Below are 17,240 nucleotides of genomic sequence, written 5' to 3' on the forward strand. Positions count from 1 at the left end.
AGTGGAGGTGGCAAAAGTATGGACAATAACAAATATTATTATAAATACCTACTGTGTGCTAGTTTTTGAAATATACTAGTTAACAAAAATTCAGTTCCTCATGGTGCTTATATTCTAGCAGAAGGCAACAGATAACAAACAAAAAATAAAACAAATAGAGTATACAGTATAATAGAAGGTGACTATTCTACAAAAAGGAAAGAGAATTTTTAGTTGGTGGAGGTTTGAGGAGAGAGAGAGAAAATAACTACCCGTAAGAGAGGAAATCGACTAGATAAAGGAGACCTAGAAAAACAGCATGATTGGATATTTTCCTCTTGTCAAGTTCAGCGATTACAGAATAAGCGTGTAGTAAATAAGCGTGTAGTAAATGAGAAGTGAATTAAAACACAGATAAGATTCTGAGTGTCAAACATGACAAAGGCAAAGAGAGGAAAGGGAGTTAAGATTTTACATGAAAAATGATCATGGTTATCAAGCACAGTATCTGAACTGAGTACAGAGAGAAGTGAAATCATGAGGAGGTACTCAAGAGTGAAAGTGGTGTGTTCTACAGATTGAAGGCTGCAATGAGGTGAAAAAATAAATTGGATACCTGCACAAATAATCCCATTAAAAAGTGGGCAAAGGACCTGAATAGACATTTCTTAAAAGAAAGCACACAAATGGACAACAGGCATATGAAAAAAAATGTTCAACATCACTACTCATCAGGGAAATAAATGCAATTCAAAACCACAATGAGACATCATTTTACCTCAGTTAGACTGGGTATTATTAAAAAAGACAAATAATAACAAATGCTGGCTTATATGAAGGGGAAAGGGAACTCTTTTACAGTTTCTGGGAGTGTACATTGTACAGCCACTATAGAAAACAGTACAGAAGTTTCTCAAAAAACTAAAAATAGAACTACCATACAATCCAGCAACCCCACTACTGGGTATCTACCCAAATAAAAGGAAATCAGTATATCAAAGAGATACCTGCATCCCCATGTTTACTGCAGTACTTTTCACAATAGCCAACTTACGAATTCAACCTAAATGTCTTTGTTTTTTTTTTTTGTTTTGTTTTTGTTTTTGAGACAGAGTCTCACTCTATCACCCAGGCTGGAGTGCAGTGGCGCGATCTCGGCTCACTGCAAACTCTGCCTCCTGGATTCACGCCATTCTCCTGTCTCAGCCTCCTGAGTAGCTGGGACTACAGGCGCCCGCCACTACGCCCGGCTAATTTTTTGTATTTTTAGTAGAGACAGGGTTTCATTGTGTTAGCCAGGATGGTCTTGATCTCCTGACCTCATGATCCGCCTGCCTCGGCCTCCCAAAGTGCTGGGATTACAGGCGTGAGCCACCGCGCCCGGCCTCAACCTAAATGTCTACGAATGGATAAAGGAAATGTGGTATATCTACATAATGAAATACTATTCAGCCATAAAAAGAATAAAATCCTGCCATTTGCAGCAAAATGGATGGAACTAGACAGCCATTATGCTAAATGAAATAAGAAAGGCACAAAAAGACATATATCACATGTTCTCATTCATATGTGGGAGCTTAAGAAAATGCTGACCTCCATAGAGGTAGAGAGTAAAATGATATTTATCACAGGCTGGCAAGGGTGGGAGGGGATGAAGAGGTTGGGTACATATCTACACAGTTAACTAGAAGGAACAAGTTTTAGTGTCTGATGGTACAGTAGGGTGACTACAGTTAATAACAATATATTGTATTTTTCAAAATAGAAGCAAAGATGTGAAATGTTCTCAACACAAAAATAACTATTTGAGGTGATGGATATTCTAAATACCCTAATTTGTTATTACACATTTCATGCACGTATCAAAATATCACATGTATCCTGTAAATATGTATAAATATTATGTATCAATACAATAAATAAAAAATAAATAGTGGAATGAGAGTATTGGGATAAGATGGTAGTCAAAGAAAGGGATAGGTAATATTAGACTTGGGAGGTGATAAAGGTATAGGAATGTGGGAAAAGGTGGCTAGAGTAGAATAAAGGAAAAGAATGTTGGAAATGAAGAGATCAAGTAATGGAGAGGCCAGGGTGTTAGATGTATCAGCTACATAGAATTTGAAGTCAACACGAGCTATGATGGGAATAGTATTTGGGAGGAAGAAAGCAAAAAGCCTGGTAAAGACGATAATGTAGATGGAATACTTTAATGTCATGGCTTCAAAGAAGGTCATGGTTTTGAGCAAGCAGGGCAGATATAAAGATTTTGGAGGTTGCCTGCCAGTTACCTCCTTATGTTACACAAAGTAAGGAATTAAAAACAATCAGCAAGTGAGAAGGCTACAAAAGCATCCTTTATGAACACACAGGTTTCAATTAGAGCAATAAAGAAAGAAGAACACTCAGAGAAGAGACTGAGGGATTCTGTTGATGGAAGACCAGAAGTTCCAGAAGACAAAGTAGAAAGAATCTGGGTGATTGTAAAGGGGTAGGAGACTGGGTCAAATTACGGAATTAAAAAGCCAAAGGGAGATGAGAATCTGGGTGATGATGGATGAACTGGTAGATTTCCTTTAATTCCTTCTACGGATGGACTCGCAAGTAAAAGGGAGATTTTTATCAGAAATGTAAAAAGTCTTCAATCTGGTTCTAATTTTAAGTGTGTTCTCAGAATTTGTTTACTATCTTACAGATACCTGGTAAGAAAAGGAGAAAAATCTTTTCATGAACACCTCTGAATGCAGCTTGTAATGGTATATCAGTTATTTTACGACACTTAAAATTCCCTGAGAGTTCCAAAAGGACAATCTATATAAGAGAAATTCAAAGTATGACCACAATGACATCACAAAGGAACACTTATATAAGAAATACTTAAGGCCTGAATGAATCATGTTAAATTTACATAGTCAATCAAGGATGTCTGCACTTAGAGAAAAGCAATCTAAAAGATTAACACTACCTGTTTTTAAGAAATCAATTACTTTATCATCAGTCATAACCCAACTGGTCAGTGAACCATACTAGTATTTATATCATGCTAGAGTACAAAACAAAACAACAGTTTGAAAGAAAAAGGGCCTGTGTTCCCAAAAGGTATGGGAAAAAAAAAGTTGTTAATATAAAACCTGGCTATCAATTAACTTAAGGGAAAAGAGTTCGTTCATAGAAGCTTTCAACTAACGGCATCAAATTCATCAAGAAGGTCTTCAGGAAAAAAACACAGAATTGTGGGTACGTGAATACTAAGCATGTGTGGGTATTAAAGCAGGAAAAACATTACATTTTGATGAAGGATGACTTTGTTATACAGATAGCAGTAGGATTTGTTCAGCTACTACGTACATATTATCTGTCCAATTTAGTCAAGTCCAGCAGCCTTCAATTTAAAAATAAAAGATGAGACATCTTCCTGAATCATAAGCCAGTGACTTAAACATTTCAGGTGATTAAAGAATCTGTAGCTAAAGGTCAAAATAACTTAGTTTACATTTCATGAGAATACCTGTGGACAAGGCATTTTATAGCTATATGCCTACGTTTATCAACATTCCAAACAAACTGATACTCAAACTATACCCAGTAATACTTTAAGTACAAAGCAGAGAAAGGTAACTATATGTATGTACAAAATAATTTACTTCTTCAAAACAGAACAAATGAAGTACTAATACTACTGAATATTTGGAGAAACTGAAAGATAGCTAGGTAGAGTTTATCTTAGTAGTCACTTATTCACCCAAGAAATATTAACTCAGGACCTAAGATGCAGGTACTGTCCTAGTTGCTGAGATTCTGCAATAAACAAAACAAAGTCCCTGTTATGGAGATTTCCATTCTACTCCAGCACTCTACTTAATTTTAGTGTTAACCTCTAGAAGGAATTCAATTTTTAAACATTTCTAAAGTAAAGAATATACAAAATTAGTTAAAAGTTCATCTTTGTCCTAGAACATCCTTCTCTTTGCATTTGACTTATTCAACCCTAAAAGAGTATTTTTGACTAGCTTCTAAATACAATGAATTGCTTGAGCTGTATTTAAGCAATATGCTTCTTCCAGTCTTGAGAGGGTTTAATGCCAGTGGCATTCCTACAACCTATCTATTATTAAGCACTACAAGGAAATTAATCACTGAAATTGTTCAGAAGCCACATGAACAGAAAATAGAAACCTATGAGAAATATAGAATATTCCTCATAGTTCCTCTCTAGTCTGCTTAATTCAAATAAAGTAATTCTAATCCTAGTCTGCGAACTAGTGGATAATGGGAAGTGTTTTCTATTTAGTACTTAAAAGAATCTAGGTGCTCCTCACACAGAACACTGTTCATTTTTTGAACTTCTTCTGGATGACTCAAATGTTCAGCATACAGTTAAAAATCATGGTATTTAACTTCTCTGAGCTTCACTGTTCCTACCTATTAAACAGTACCTACCTCTTAATATTGTTTTGGCATTAAATGAGATAGAGCATAAAAAAGGTTTAGTGCTCAATCACAACTGATGATATCAATCATCATCATTATCCCAGGTAGTGATATTCTCAATAGTAATAGCTTATATTTATCATTAGCACCATCTCAAAAAGCATAAGTTGGGAAAGACAATAAATTAGTTACCATAAGGATATTAAAAGAATTCTTTATGTTTTAGCAAGATGATCAACATGCATATGTTCCTCAAACTAAGCAAAAGATTTAAAGTACCAGGAATACTAATGCCATCCATATCCAGGATCCCTAAAAATGACTGCATTTGGGATATTTTCAGGGAAAAAAAAATCTGCACTAAAAAGATGTTTTAATAACATGTTAAAATGCTACTCCAAAGACTCAGAAGTATTTCCTGTCTTTAAAATAATATTTCTTGCCTTTCACTTCAAAGTAGAGTTAATAGTAGAACTCAAATGGCAAACTAAAAAAGGAGTTAAGACCATTTAAAAGATACTGTTATTATCTTCTAGCTCCATCTTGGTCAGACCATTTGGAAATCTCTAAAATGATTTTATTGAAAGCAAATTTAAAAAGCCCAAGTAAACAAGCAGAAAATCTTTTATGTTTAATTAAATTTGGAAAGTGATGAATTACAAATAAAGAAATTAACAAAGGCCCAAAATAACGCAAAAACACTAAGAAGAATCTTTAATTTAAAAATTCTGCAATCTTTCAAAAGATGTTGAAGAAATCCAGAAATGGAGAGGTCACTAAATATCCAAGAACACTCACCCAACCATTGGTAGGAGACCTCTTGGAGACCCAGATGCTTGAATCAGCTGAAATAGTACCAAGTTTTTACTGATTACTCTTAATAGGGCAATGGAGCATAGGTTAACTCCATACTATCAAAAATTAAAGGCTATTATTATTGATACTTCTAGTTATTACCATTACAAATGACTCAAAGGAAAAAGAGACTGAGTAATGAGTTCCAAGGTAAATGAAACTTACTGTGTGCATGTGTGTAAATGTGTATATTTCTTCCAGTTCTCTTAGTGATACAAGTCTGATAACATAATTCTTCCTGTAAGTGAATACTAACAGAATAAAATTTTCTAAATTAATGTTATAAAATCCTTAAAGAAAGCATGTAAAATTATTGTTTTAAAGAGATGAGGTCTTGTTGCCCAGTCTGGCCTTGAACAACTGGGCTGAAGCAATTCTCCCACCTCAGCCCACCTATTAGCTGGGACTATAGTTACGTGCCACTGCACCTGGCTGTATAACATTTTTAACACTGTACTAAAAATTCTGAAAAAAAAAATTGATTTTTAAAGATAATGCGAATTTCTCAACAGTAACACAAAGGAAAAGATTTTCAGTCTTTTGCTCTTAAAAATTATAGTTCTTAATTTTAGGCCTTTAAATTATATTAATGACTCTTTTAATAAGAGGATTTCCATATTTCAACATATAAAAGAACACTTAAGACTAAACAAAAGACTCTTGTGCCACAGGCAAGTACTATTTTAAACATTATTGATTTAAACATGAAAGTTATCAATTTAGTAGAAAAATATCTGGTGATATCTCATTCCAAAGAGGAGTAAAATAGGGTCAACAAGTAGATGATGACAATATGGTAATATTTTCTTAATCTCAAAGTTGAGAGAGAGGATAATCCCCCAACCTAAACATGCACCATAACTTTACTCCAAATGTCCAGGTGGTAAAAATAAGACACTCTATTACTGTGGGAACAGCCAAGAACAAAACATGAAAGGTTCTACATTTCTCTAATTCTCCCAAGTAACTAAAATATAAAAACTACTTCTGCTTGATATATGTGTGTAAAGTAAGGGAACAAGTAAAACAAAAGCTCTTTGGTTTGAGTAGTTTGGAGAGACAAGAAATAAAAAAGAACACTGATTTTTTTTTAATGTCTACTAAGCAAATTCAAGTTACCAAATAAATATTGAAATAGTAAGTCAGCAAATACACTCCAACCAAACTGATAAGTGATTTAACTATTACATTATTAGGTATAGCTTTGCAATATAATATCATATAACTTATTGAACATCAAACAAATTTTGAAGTGTTCAAGACAGCAATACAATAAGAAAGACCAGAAGCATAAGGAAAAATTTTTAAAGGTGCCTATAGTAGATGAGGAAAATGTGTGATAAAGTCAGAGAGATATTTGAAAATAGAATGCTGAAGAGGAATGCTAATACAAGACTAGTACTAGAATGATTGAGACTCCTACTGTCCCTAAAAATATAAAAATTAAGAATAAAGAAAGAATAAAGAGTGAAGTAGAGAGGTTGACATATAAAAAACTTTAGTGTAAAAAAATTCAAACATTTTATATCTCTATTGGAAATTTTAAATGACAAAGCATACCAATATTACCTTTCTTTCGAAAGAGTGCATTTAGGTAATTTTCTGCTTGGCATTCAATCTTATCAGTGTTGGACTGGCCCTGAGATGATAGCTCCTCTGTTGGTGTTGACTGTGAAGAATCAAGAGATGGTATACAATCCTAAAAGTGTAAGAAAACAACAACATCCAGAATCATTTTTTAATTCAAACATGGAGTTCCATTAAAAAAGACAAAAAATTAATGCTCTAAATGCTCGTTTGATCTACCCTTTAAATTGTATCAAATTAGAGAGAGGGAACACAAATTTCAGAATAAGAGTAAGGAAAAAAGAAATAGCTCTGATAGAGAGTCAAAATAACCTTATTCCTTAGCAAAACTATAGCAAAAAAAAAAAAAAAAAAAAAAAAAAAAGAGCATATAAAACATACTGGTGAATAAATTCACTGTATTGGCATGCCAGTAATGTAATCCTATCAGAGAGTTTTAACAACAAAGCAGTTGTGTTTACCCACTAATCTGACCAAAATTGGTACAAGTTCTCAAGTTTTCATTTCTTCTCAGCCCTTCTCACAATGGTAGAAAAGAAATCAGGATTTCCCACCACACAAGAAGATGCTGGCTGCACAGTTTATGCCCTCTATACAGTAGACACTTACATATGTCATCATTTACACAGGAGATAATTATGATATCCAAAAGACTTCAAGAGTAAGTGAAAGGCTAAAAGTAGCACATTATTCCCCTACTATTAATTTCTAAGACATCAGATTGTAGGGTGGTCTCAGACCAAAGTAGGCCTTCAAGCTCATCCCTCTATACCTAAACACAAAATAGACCTGAACTAAACTTCATGAGTCAGGGAACAGTAAGAAAGAAATGTGAAATAAATAAGTAAAAAAAGAAGAGTTTTCTAGGATTTTCACCTGCAAGTTAAGCTAAATGTTAGATTTCTAACATAAGACTTTAAAATATTATTTTCATTTACCAAAATCAAATATTTAAACTTCCACTGTGAGTCACAAATTTTCAAAACAAATTGAGATTTAAAAAAAAACTGTGTTACAATTGTGCATTAGTTTAAAGATAATTTCATAGCACTAAAACTTACACTGACTGCTTCTCTCTGTAGGTTACAAAATGAACATTTTTCATCCATAGACCAGTCAGTCAGCTCTTCTGGTTCACAGTCTTTAAAAGAGGGAAAAAATTCATTAAATATACTAACTTTATTAAAACAAATAAAATTACCACTCTCCACAGCAATGGCTCACATAATAATTTTTAAAAAACTAACAGTAAGGGGAGAAGAACTAACTTTAAAATTAAACTCATGGCATCTAGAAATAAACAGAGAAGGCTGTAAGGAGAGTAATCTGCACTATTATGGGACAAAATAGCAAGAACAATGAGCTGGTTATAAATTAACAATTTTCCAACAATAGGGTTTTAAATGTCATCTAACTTTCTGAAAGAGTCAACTTATCATTGTGCTTTAATTTTATTTTTGCTATGAAAGAAATCAGAACAAAGGGGGAGATATCTGGAGGAAATAAACTTTGCACACCATGAAAGACAACATAAAATAGAGAAATAGAAGAAAGCACCAGAAAAGCCCACAGATTTCAGAAAATGGAATGATGCCCAAGAAAACAAGTAAAAGTCTATAGCTCAAAAGTCAGAACGGTTTTTTATTATCTTGTTTAAAGGCTTTGTTACAAGAATTAAGAGTAAAAATCAGGTAAACAAATAAGTGTATTATTTAATATAAAACATGAATTTTTTTTCCCAGAATACTCCTTACATTCCAACTGTTGTAATATATTAGAGAATTTCTGGAAAACAAAAATGGTTCCTACTGAATTTTATGAAGGCATAATAACATTGTCATCCTAAATATATTTGGCATAGACATGATTTTAAAACTTAACCCTTACAGCAGAAACTCTCCCCAATTGCTATTCCCAAATAAATTCATATGCAGAATCTCAAACACAAAATCATTACCATCTAAGGCAGTTATACTGCAACTAATTTGAAAAACACTGGTCTATTACCGCAATTTTCATACTTTTGAAATATATAATGAAGTTGAATACTTGTCTCTGCTAAAATGCACGGAAAATAAAGTTTTTCTTTTTTGGAATGATAATGAATAAATACTAGTTGGGATCAGTAGCTAGGACTCCCCCAAATCAACCCCGAAACATTGATCAGAAAAGATAGTATGTTGGAATATAAAGAATATAGTAACAACTCCCTTTAACTGCTGCAGTAGTACACAAATATATTACTAATATCTACATAAACTTAGAGCAGCGAATGGGAACTAAGATGCAGTGTAGGGTAATGGAAAGATAACTAGATTTGAAGTTTCTGAAAATGTGGGGTGGAATCCCACTTACTAGTTTAAGCTTTTCAAGCCACAAAGTTGTTTTAATTACCTCATATGTGAATAAGGATCACATCACCTAACTTATGGATTAAATGAAAAAATGTAAAAATACTTTATAAACTATGAAGCACCATACAAAAGCCAGTTATAAACAAGATAGAATTACCAGTCATTATTTTTTAATCCTATATCATTGTAGGTATATTTAATAAGGTCGGTTTATAGAAAGATTTTACTTAAATTTTCATTAAGAAAACTGGTCACTTTCTGTAAAATCTGACAAATCAAAGTTTCAACATTCTATATAATTAAAAACCCAGCTCCTATAGAACTGTAGCTATGTAGGCTTACGTAGGTTTCAAATTTTTACCCCCTCACTAGGACAGAATCACCATACAACATAAGAGGAACTTGGGACCTAACACTCATGTGAAAACGTTATTCCCCACTCACCGCCTGGAGTCCAGCTGAACCAGATCATCCATAAGCATGTAAGATTCTGGAGTTGTTTTGGAACTGCTGTGCCAAAAACATGATTCACATGCCAAGCATAACATAATTTTGATAGGTCAAGGAACTCTTACTGCCTTTTTTTTTTTTTTTTTTTTTTAAATCAGTGTCTCATTAATTTTTGGAAAACAGCTTGTAGGCTTCAGGAAGGGGTATTTTTAAAAAATAGCTATAAGGTTTCATAAAGTTTCAGTGATAAACATCCTGGCTCAAGGGCCAACAATTTTAGATTAAGACAATTGCCAGTTTTAAGATAGTATCAAGGCATGCCGAGATTGTCACTTATTTTAGATATTTTAGGAATTCTTCAAGAAAATGTAAATTATAACAAATGCTTACACAGTCAAATAAATGGCAATCAATAATCAATTGAATATAAAGACCATTAAATTTTTCTAAGTTCAAAATGTACAGCTTTACTTACAAATATTTAATCACTCTTTCTATATTAACTTTTTATTTTAAGCCAGACAAATGATGTTTGGTGGGATAAATTTTTCTATATGTGAAAATAGCTTTTGAAAAATCAACTCTAGGCCAGATTTTCACTCTCCCCAGGTTATCTTTCATGTCATTAAAAACTAAATAAATGCTGAAATAAAACATTCATTTTAATATCTCAAACAATGAATAAGATACTCATCTCTAAAAGATGTTATTTCTCTTTTTGAAACTGTAATGCATAAACTCAAAAAAGGTTAAATTATATATCTCATAGAAATAGCTTCATTAGTAAAAGGTGATGTCATAATGAAAACTAATAGTTAATGAATGACAAAGATCAACCTTTCCACCATGGATATATACTCTTATAGTTAAAATCTACCTTGAATCATTTTATCTAATCCAGATTTTGAAATAGGAGAACCCTAGTACTGAACTTTTTGTGGCTTTTCCACATACTCATGTAGCCTCAGTCAGGCAAGTTAATTTCTCTTGAGTTTTAGATTCTTTGTTTGAAAAAGAGAATAATCATTGCATGTTAAAGTTGTAGTAAAAATTAAAGCATGTGTAAAACACCTCAACAGATGTTATTTTTATTTTCTTCTAAATAACCTATTAATAAATAATTTTTGAGTGTTTTAATGCTTTTTGGTCCCTTTATCCATAAGCTGTAAATTTAGTGTTTCCAAAGACAAAGTTCAGTGAAAAATGAAAAAGAAGAATACTGAGCTAGATTTTTCATGAAGATCATGAAACACTGGTTATAATTATGTTGGTCTGAGGGAAAGATACTGATCAGCAGGCGATACAACTAAAAACTAATTTTTCATTATGAAATTACGTATTAATTATATTGAAAAGTACAAAGGAGAAAAGTTATTCATAATCCCATCATCCATAGACAATGATTAACATTTTGCTATAGATTCTTCTAGTTTATATTTTATGCCACTTAAAAAACTAGGATCAGCTGGTTCATTGGGGAAAAAAGTCAGTAAAATTAATAAACCTCCAGCCAAGTCTGGCTAGCCAATCAAGAAAAAAAGAGAAAACACAAAGTTTTAATATTGGAAATGAAAGACTGGCCATCACATTGATCCTATGGACATTATAAGGATAATAAATGAGTATTATGAACAACATCATGCTTACAAACTTGACAACTTTAAATAAAATGGACCAATTCCTCAGACAACACAAACTACCAAATCTCACACAAGGTAAGATAGATAACCTCAACAGCCCTATATCTATTAAAGAAATTAATAATTAAAAACCTTCTGAAACAGAAACCACCAACCCAGATGATTTCCATACAATCTGTCTCTAACAACAGCAGCAAGGGAAATATTTCTTCACTTACTCTATGAACCCATCATTGTCCAAATATCAAACTCTGTCTGAATAGACACATCACCCAAGAAGATACGTAGTGGGAACTAAGCATATGAAAAGATGCTGAATACCATGTCATTACGAAACTGCAAATTAAGGCAATGAAATACCACTATATACCTGTTAGAATGGTTAAAATCCAAAACACTGACATCAAATATTGGTGAGGATGTGGAGCAATAAGAACTTTCATTCATTGTGGGTGGGAATGCAAAATGGTACAGTTACCACTGAAGATACCCTTACAGTTTCTTACAAAACTAAACATAGTCTATCAATGTCACTCCTAAATATTTATCCAAATGAGTTGAAACATTTTGTCCACAAAAAAATTTGCCTGTGAGTGTTTACAGAAGCCTTATTCCTAATAGGAAAATCTTGAAAGTGAGCAAGATGTGTTTCAATAGGTGAATGAATAAGCAAACTGTGGGTACATCTATACAAGGCAGTATTATTCAGCAATAAATAGACATGAAAAGTAATAGAGGACCCTTAAATGCACACTTCTAAGTGAAAGAAGCAAATCTTCAGAAGCTACATACTGTATGATTCCAACTATATGACATTCTAAAAAAGACAAAACTTTAGAGACCATAAGAATCTGATTAGCGTTTGCCACAGGTTTGGGGAAGTGGGAGGTATGACTAGGTAGAGTTTAGGAGACATTTTTTGGCAGCAATATGCACCGTGTCTGATACTATAATGATGGATTAACCGCACTGTGCATTAGGCAAAACCCATAAAACTGCACAACACACAAAGAGTGACCCTAATGTAAACTGTGGAATTTTGTTAATAATAATATATCAATTGGTTCACAAAATGTGCTAATATACACGGACCTGAAGGCAGAGGAAAGAGAGTACATGGAAACTGTACTTTCTACTCAATTTTTTTCTGTAAATTTAAAATTGCTCTAAAATATTTTAGTTTAAAAAATTAAAATAATATTATACCTTTATGCTTATTTACCACAAATATTTCCCATACTCAAAGTAATTTTTGGTTAAGTATAGTCCATCAAAAAGATGCACTACAATTTATTTAGCCAAATCTTATTACTGAATATTTAGCCTGTTTCTCCAGTCTTTGTATTACAAGCATTATGATGACTATACTCAGGTAAGTCTTTACCTCAGGTAAGTATGTATCAAATACCAGGTTGGTGGAAAGGTAATCGCAGTTTCTGCCTTTAGATTTATTTGCCATTTGCCATTACTTTTTTTTTTTTTTTGAGACGGAGTTCCACTCTGTCACCCAGGCTGGAGTGCAGTGGCACAACCTCGGCTCACTGCAACCTCCGCCCGCCTCCCAGGTTCAAACGATTCTCCTGCCTCAGCCTCCTGAACAGCTGGGATTATAGGCACCCGCCATTACGCCTGGCTAATTTTTGTATTTTTAGTAGAGATGGGGTTTCACCATGTTGGCCAGGCTGGTCTCAAGCTCCTGACCTCAAGTGATCTGCCTGCCTCGGCCTCCCAAAATGCTGAGATTACAGGCGTGAGCCACTGCACCCAGCCATTTGCCATTACTTTTTATTGACATTACTTTCGAATGTTAAAAGTAATGGCAAAAATCACGATTACATTTGCACCAACTTAAACATACATATGTGATAAGGGCTAATATAATTTGTAACTAATAATAAAATAGCATTAAATTCTCTGGTTTTAATTATATAATATAAATAACCATCAATTCATATTAGAAAACTATCAACTTCTCAGTAAATACTAGGCCATGAGTTCCTAGTAAGAAGAGATTTTACTTACGCACCTTTTATTCCTTACTGCTAATCACAGCATCTAACACAAAATAAGCATTGAAAATATTTCATCAAACAAATGTTATTAAAAAGTAGTTTTGTTGTCTCCATAGTGTTAACAGGTAGAAAAAATGATATTAAGCCAAGCATATTAAATTTCAGTGTTACAAGTCAGGAGTCGGCAAACCTTTTCTATAAACAGCCAAATAGTAAATATTTTAGGTTTTGCAAGCCATACGGTCTCTTCACAACTACTTAATTCCATCATTATAGTATAAAAGCAGCCATAGTCACAGAATGAGTGAGACTACGTACAATAAAACTTCATTAATTGAAAAATTAAACTTGAACTTCATATAATTTTCATGAAATATTAACTTTTTTAACCATGTAAGAACCACTTTTAGTTCATAAGCCATTCAAAAACAATCAACAAGCTGGATTTAGCCCACAAGCTGTAACCTGCAAATCTCTGATACAAATAATGCCTTTGGTATGTTGCCACACCTAGAGAAAAAACAGTAAGCATTTATCAGTTTCCACAGCCATAATGCATTGAGGTTCATGCGACATACATTCTATTCATATTTTTGTAAATAAACATAGCCAAGTATATAAAATCAGATGACCCCTTCCCCCAATCAGATGAAAGAAACTGGCCTACCAGTAAGACATAAAAGATTAAGGCAGGAAACGAGTAATTTTTGCTTAAAAAGTCCTATGATGGCAGAAGTGCAGTTAGGGTAGATGGAGAAGCAAGGCAGGCATAGAGTACTGGGAACTTTTCTAAAAGTACACAAATGTGTGAAGTTTGTGACTTCCTTGGAGACCTCACTCCAAAAAGAGAATAGTTATGCTTTCTTCATAAGGACAGTCACAAGACAGACTAAAGGAGATTTTGTTTCTAACAAATTAAAAATAAGCAGCACTCAAAAGTTTCTTTCAAAACCACTTAATCTGGAGGCGGTTGTGAATCAAATTCAAAAATTAAAATGTAAACCTCTCAAAACAAGAGCATGTAAGAAGTCTTTACCTTTAAAACGCTGTGCCAAAGTTGATTTTTAAGGTAGTAGGATGAACTTTAGAATATATTTTTCAAGAGAAAAGAGTAGGTTTGCAAACTAAAAGTGTATTTAACTTAAATGTATATAATATGTATTTAATTTTATAACTAAAAAGAACTTAGGATAATATACAAGAATATACAAGAATTATATTATCTTGAAGGATGGCTGAAGAAACATCAAGCATGGGTTAAATTCTTGATTCTTTAGATTTTTCCTTTGTTCATTCGTAAACTCAGCAGAAAAACTGGTTAAACTAAAATTAGCATTGTTTAAATATTTCAGACAAAAATATTTAATTCAGTGCAAAACTACGTTAAAATAAGAAATGATTAAAATTAAGAGATTTCAGAAAAAAAGCTCTCTTAAGCCAAAAGAATAATAAAACACTGGAATGGGTACATTTTGGAGTCTCCACCCTTAAAGTCATGTTGTGCATGGCTATCGTTCCATCTGACTGATAATATTTTGTTGGGATATCTTTCATATGTACTTTCAGCTTTGTGATTCAAAACTGAATTATCCTGCTCAACATTAATAAAGATGAGCAGTAAACTTCTAACTACTCCCACCATCACCACTATCACTTCCTTAACTTAAAACATGTATTTATACAAAAAAGAGAAGGATCCTTAGTGATACTTTGTGTCTCGGTAGAATGGAAAGTACCATAGTATGGTGGAAGGTAACGACAGCACATAAAACTGACCAGATACAAGATCCAGAAATTGCTCATTCAAAAAACAAAGCAGAAAATCTACACCAACACTACTCATTTTGTAAATGAATTGTACTCCAAAATTTCAGATATATCTACAAAAATGTTCTCCCCTTGTGCTCTACATTTCCAAACAAGCTATAAAAGAGCTAACCTGTTTATGTGGTATTGCAATTACATCACAGATCAAAAAGCTTCCAAGAGTATCTGAGCTGCAGCCTTTGGAAGAGGTGGCTATAATAAATAACGAACAGTATAATGTAAAATATAAAACTCTGAATACACAAGGTAGTATTTCCTGGAGTGGCAATCTGAGTTCCAGGCTGCCTGTATCATGAGCAATAGAACATAACAGCTGCAAACCTGTAACCTACATTGCCCAACAGCAGCCAGGAGCCCGAGGGCTTCAATGGGCAATAAAGACACTTTTGAGCACTGACTAGTTGCTAAGAATACAAGGTTTAATGCCTTGTCTTCAAGGTTTGAGAACCTCAAAGGCCTTAAAGCTGTTGCAATACATTTAAGATAATCCACAAGTTCTTTGAAAACCTCATGGGAAAGACTGAAAACATGCTATGTTCCTATATTCTTGGAAGATCTCATTCCCATTCCAAGGACAGTTTAAGAAAACACAGGTTATATGTGAAAGAAAGTGTTTACACATATGAGAACCCAAATAAAATTCTATTTCCTTTATGGTTCTGTAAATTAAAATATCGGATAAAGTTCATCTGATATTCCACACTAGCATTACACATATAATATGATCAAAATCACTGAAAAAACTAATTGTTGGTAAAAATAGATAACGATCTTAGTCAGCCATAGACCTCCCTTTCCAATACTGGTAAGAGTTTCAGTAAGAAAAATGCAAAGTGTGCTTTTTAAGAGTTTCATAATTTTCACATTTTAAAAATTATATAATACATTTTTGATTTTGGAAAAAGCCACATATATAAAAGGAAACCAAAACTATGCATAATCCATACTTCAAATATAACCACGACAAACATGTTGGTGTCTTTTCTTTCTAGTCCATTTGCAATGAAAACATACATACTTTCTTTTTCAGTTGTTTTGTTTACAAAAATAGAATGAGTCAATATACATTATATATATACTGCACTTGCTTTTCTTGAGTCTAACAATCCTTCCACGTCATTAATAAACTCAACAAAACTGTTAATACCTGCATATATCCCAATTATAAATATAAAATATTAAATAGCCCCTTTTTAAATACGTAATAGAAAAAAAACTGGAAACAACTTTAAATGAACTATAATGAGCAGCCTTATATAGAATACATCTTTTGCATACTTATCTGATTATTTTCTTGTGATACCTAAAAATACAGTGTAGTTATGTTTTTTTTAAGCTTTGAATATTTATTGATAAAACTTTTTCAGAATGGGTGTACCAGTAATACACAGGAGCTCAAAATTGCATATACACAGAAAATCCTTTTTCCCAACCATACTTTAAAAGCATTAGATTTTATCATTAAAAATAAATTACTTTCAATCTGATAGTAAACTTGCTCTTTGGCCTAAATTGTATAAAATATGATGGTAATTATACAAAAAAATTTACAAGCAGGATGTAACACTTTGGAAACACAATCTAATCCTAAAATAATAAATTGTACTTAATATTTAAAATTTATATTAAGAAATTAAGAAAATCTTGTAAGTTACTGCTTAGTAATATCCCTTGGATATGATAGTTGGAAAGAAAATCAAAGCAGGTCATGCCTAGTAAGAAATGTATTCATGTTAAGTTAAAAAAATTTTTAATTGATTAAATATTACCATCATTACTACAATATCACTACCAAGGACACTTCTCCTTTGAACAATAGCAACAAAGGCTCTACTTATTTTTGAAAACTATGCCAGTGAAGAGCCAAGTTTATAGGTTAGAAATACGTTGATCTTACAGGTTTAAGTGACTAGAAAAAATTAATCTCCTGACTTCTACTCAATATTTTCTTTTCTTTTTTTTTTTTTTTTTGAGACGGAGTCTCACTCTGTCACCCAGGCTGGAATGCAGTGGCCGGATCTCAGCCCACTGCTAGCTCCGCCTCCCGGGTTTACGCCATTCTCCTGCCTCAGCCTCCCGAGTAGCTGGGACTACAGGCGCCCACC

The 17,240-nt window shown here is 33.0% G+C and overlaps 1 protein-coding gene across 30 annotated transcripts in view; it reads right to left on the reverse strand.

Annotated features, from left to right (window-relative positions):
- The window catches only part of LCORL (ligand dependent nuclear receptor corepressor like), a 177,328-nt gene that overhangs the window by 108,848 nt on the left and 51,240 nt on the right, over positions 1-17,240 (reverse strand). For 13 of the 30 annotated variants that reach the window (XM_074039458.1, XM_045392193.3, XM_045392187.3 and 10 more), the window contains exons 3-4: positions 7,914-7,993; positions 6,835-6,964 (exon numbers count right to left, since the gene is read on the reverse strand). In XM_074039458.1, the coding sequence (XP_073895559.1) occupies positions 6,835-6,964; positions 7,914-7,961 (178 nt within the window). In that variant the 5' untranslated portion in view covers positions 7,962-7,993. Of the gene's footprint in view, positions 1-5,208; positions 5,256-5,430; positions 5,517-6,834; positions 6,965-7,913; positions 7,994-17,240 lie in introns of those variants that run through there. The other 17 variants (XR_012434724.1, XR_012434723.1, XR_012434722.1 and 14 more) reach the window with 6 other exon arrangements.

This window comes from Macaca fascicularis, chromosome 5 (assembly GCF_037993035.2).
Source record: "Macaca fascicularis isolate 582-1 chromosome 5, T2T-MFA8v1.1".
NCBI lineage: Eukaryota > Metazoa > Chordata > Mammalia > Primates > Cercopithecidae > Macaca > Macaca fascicularis.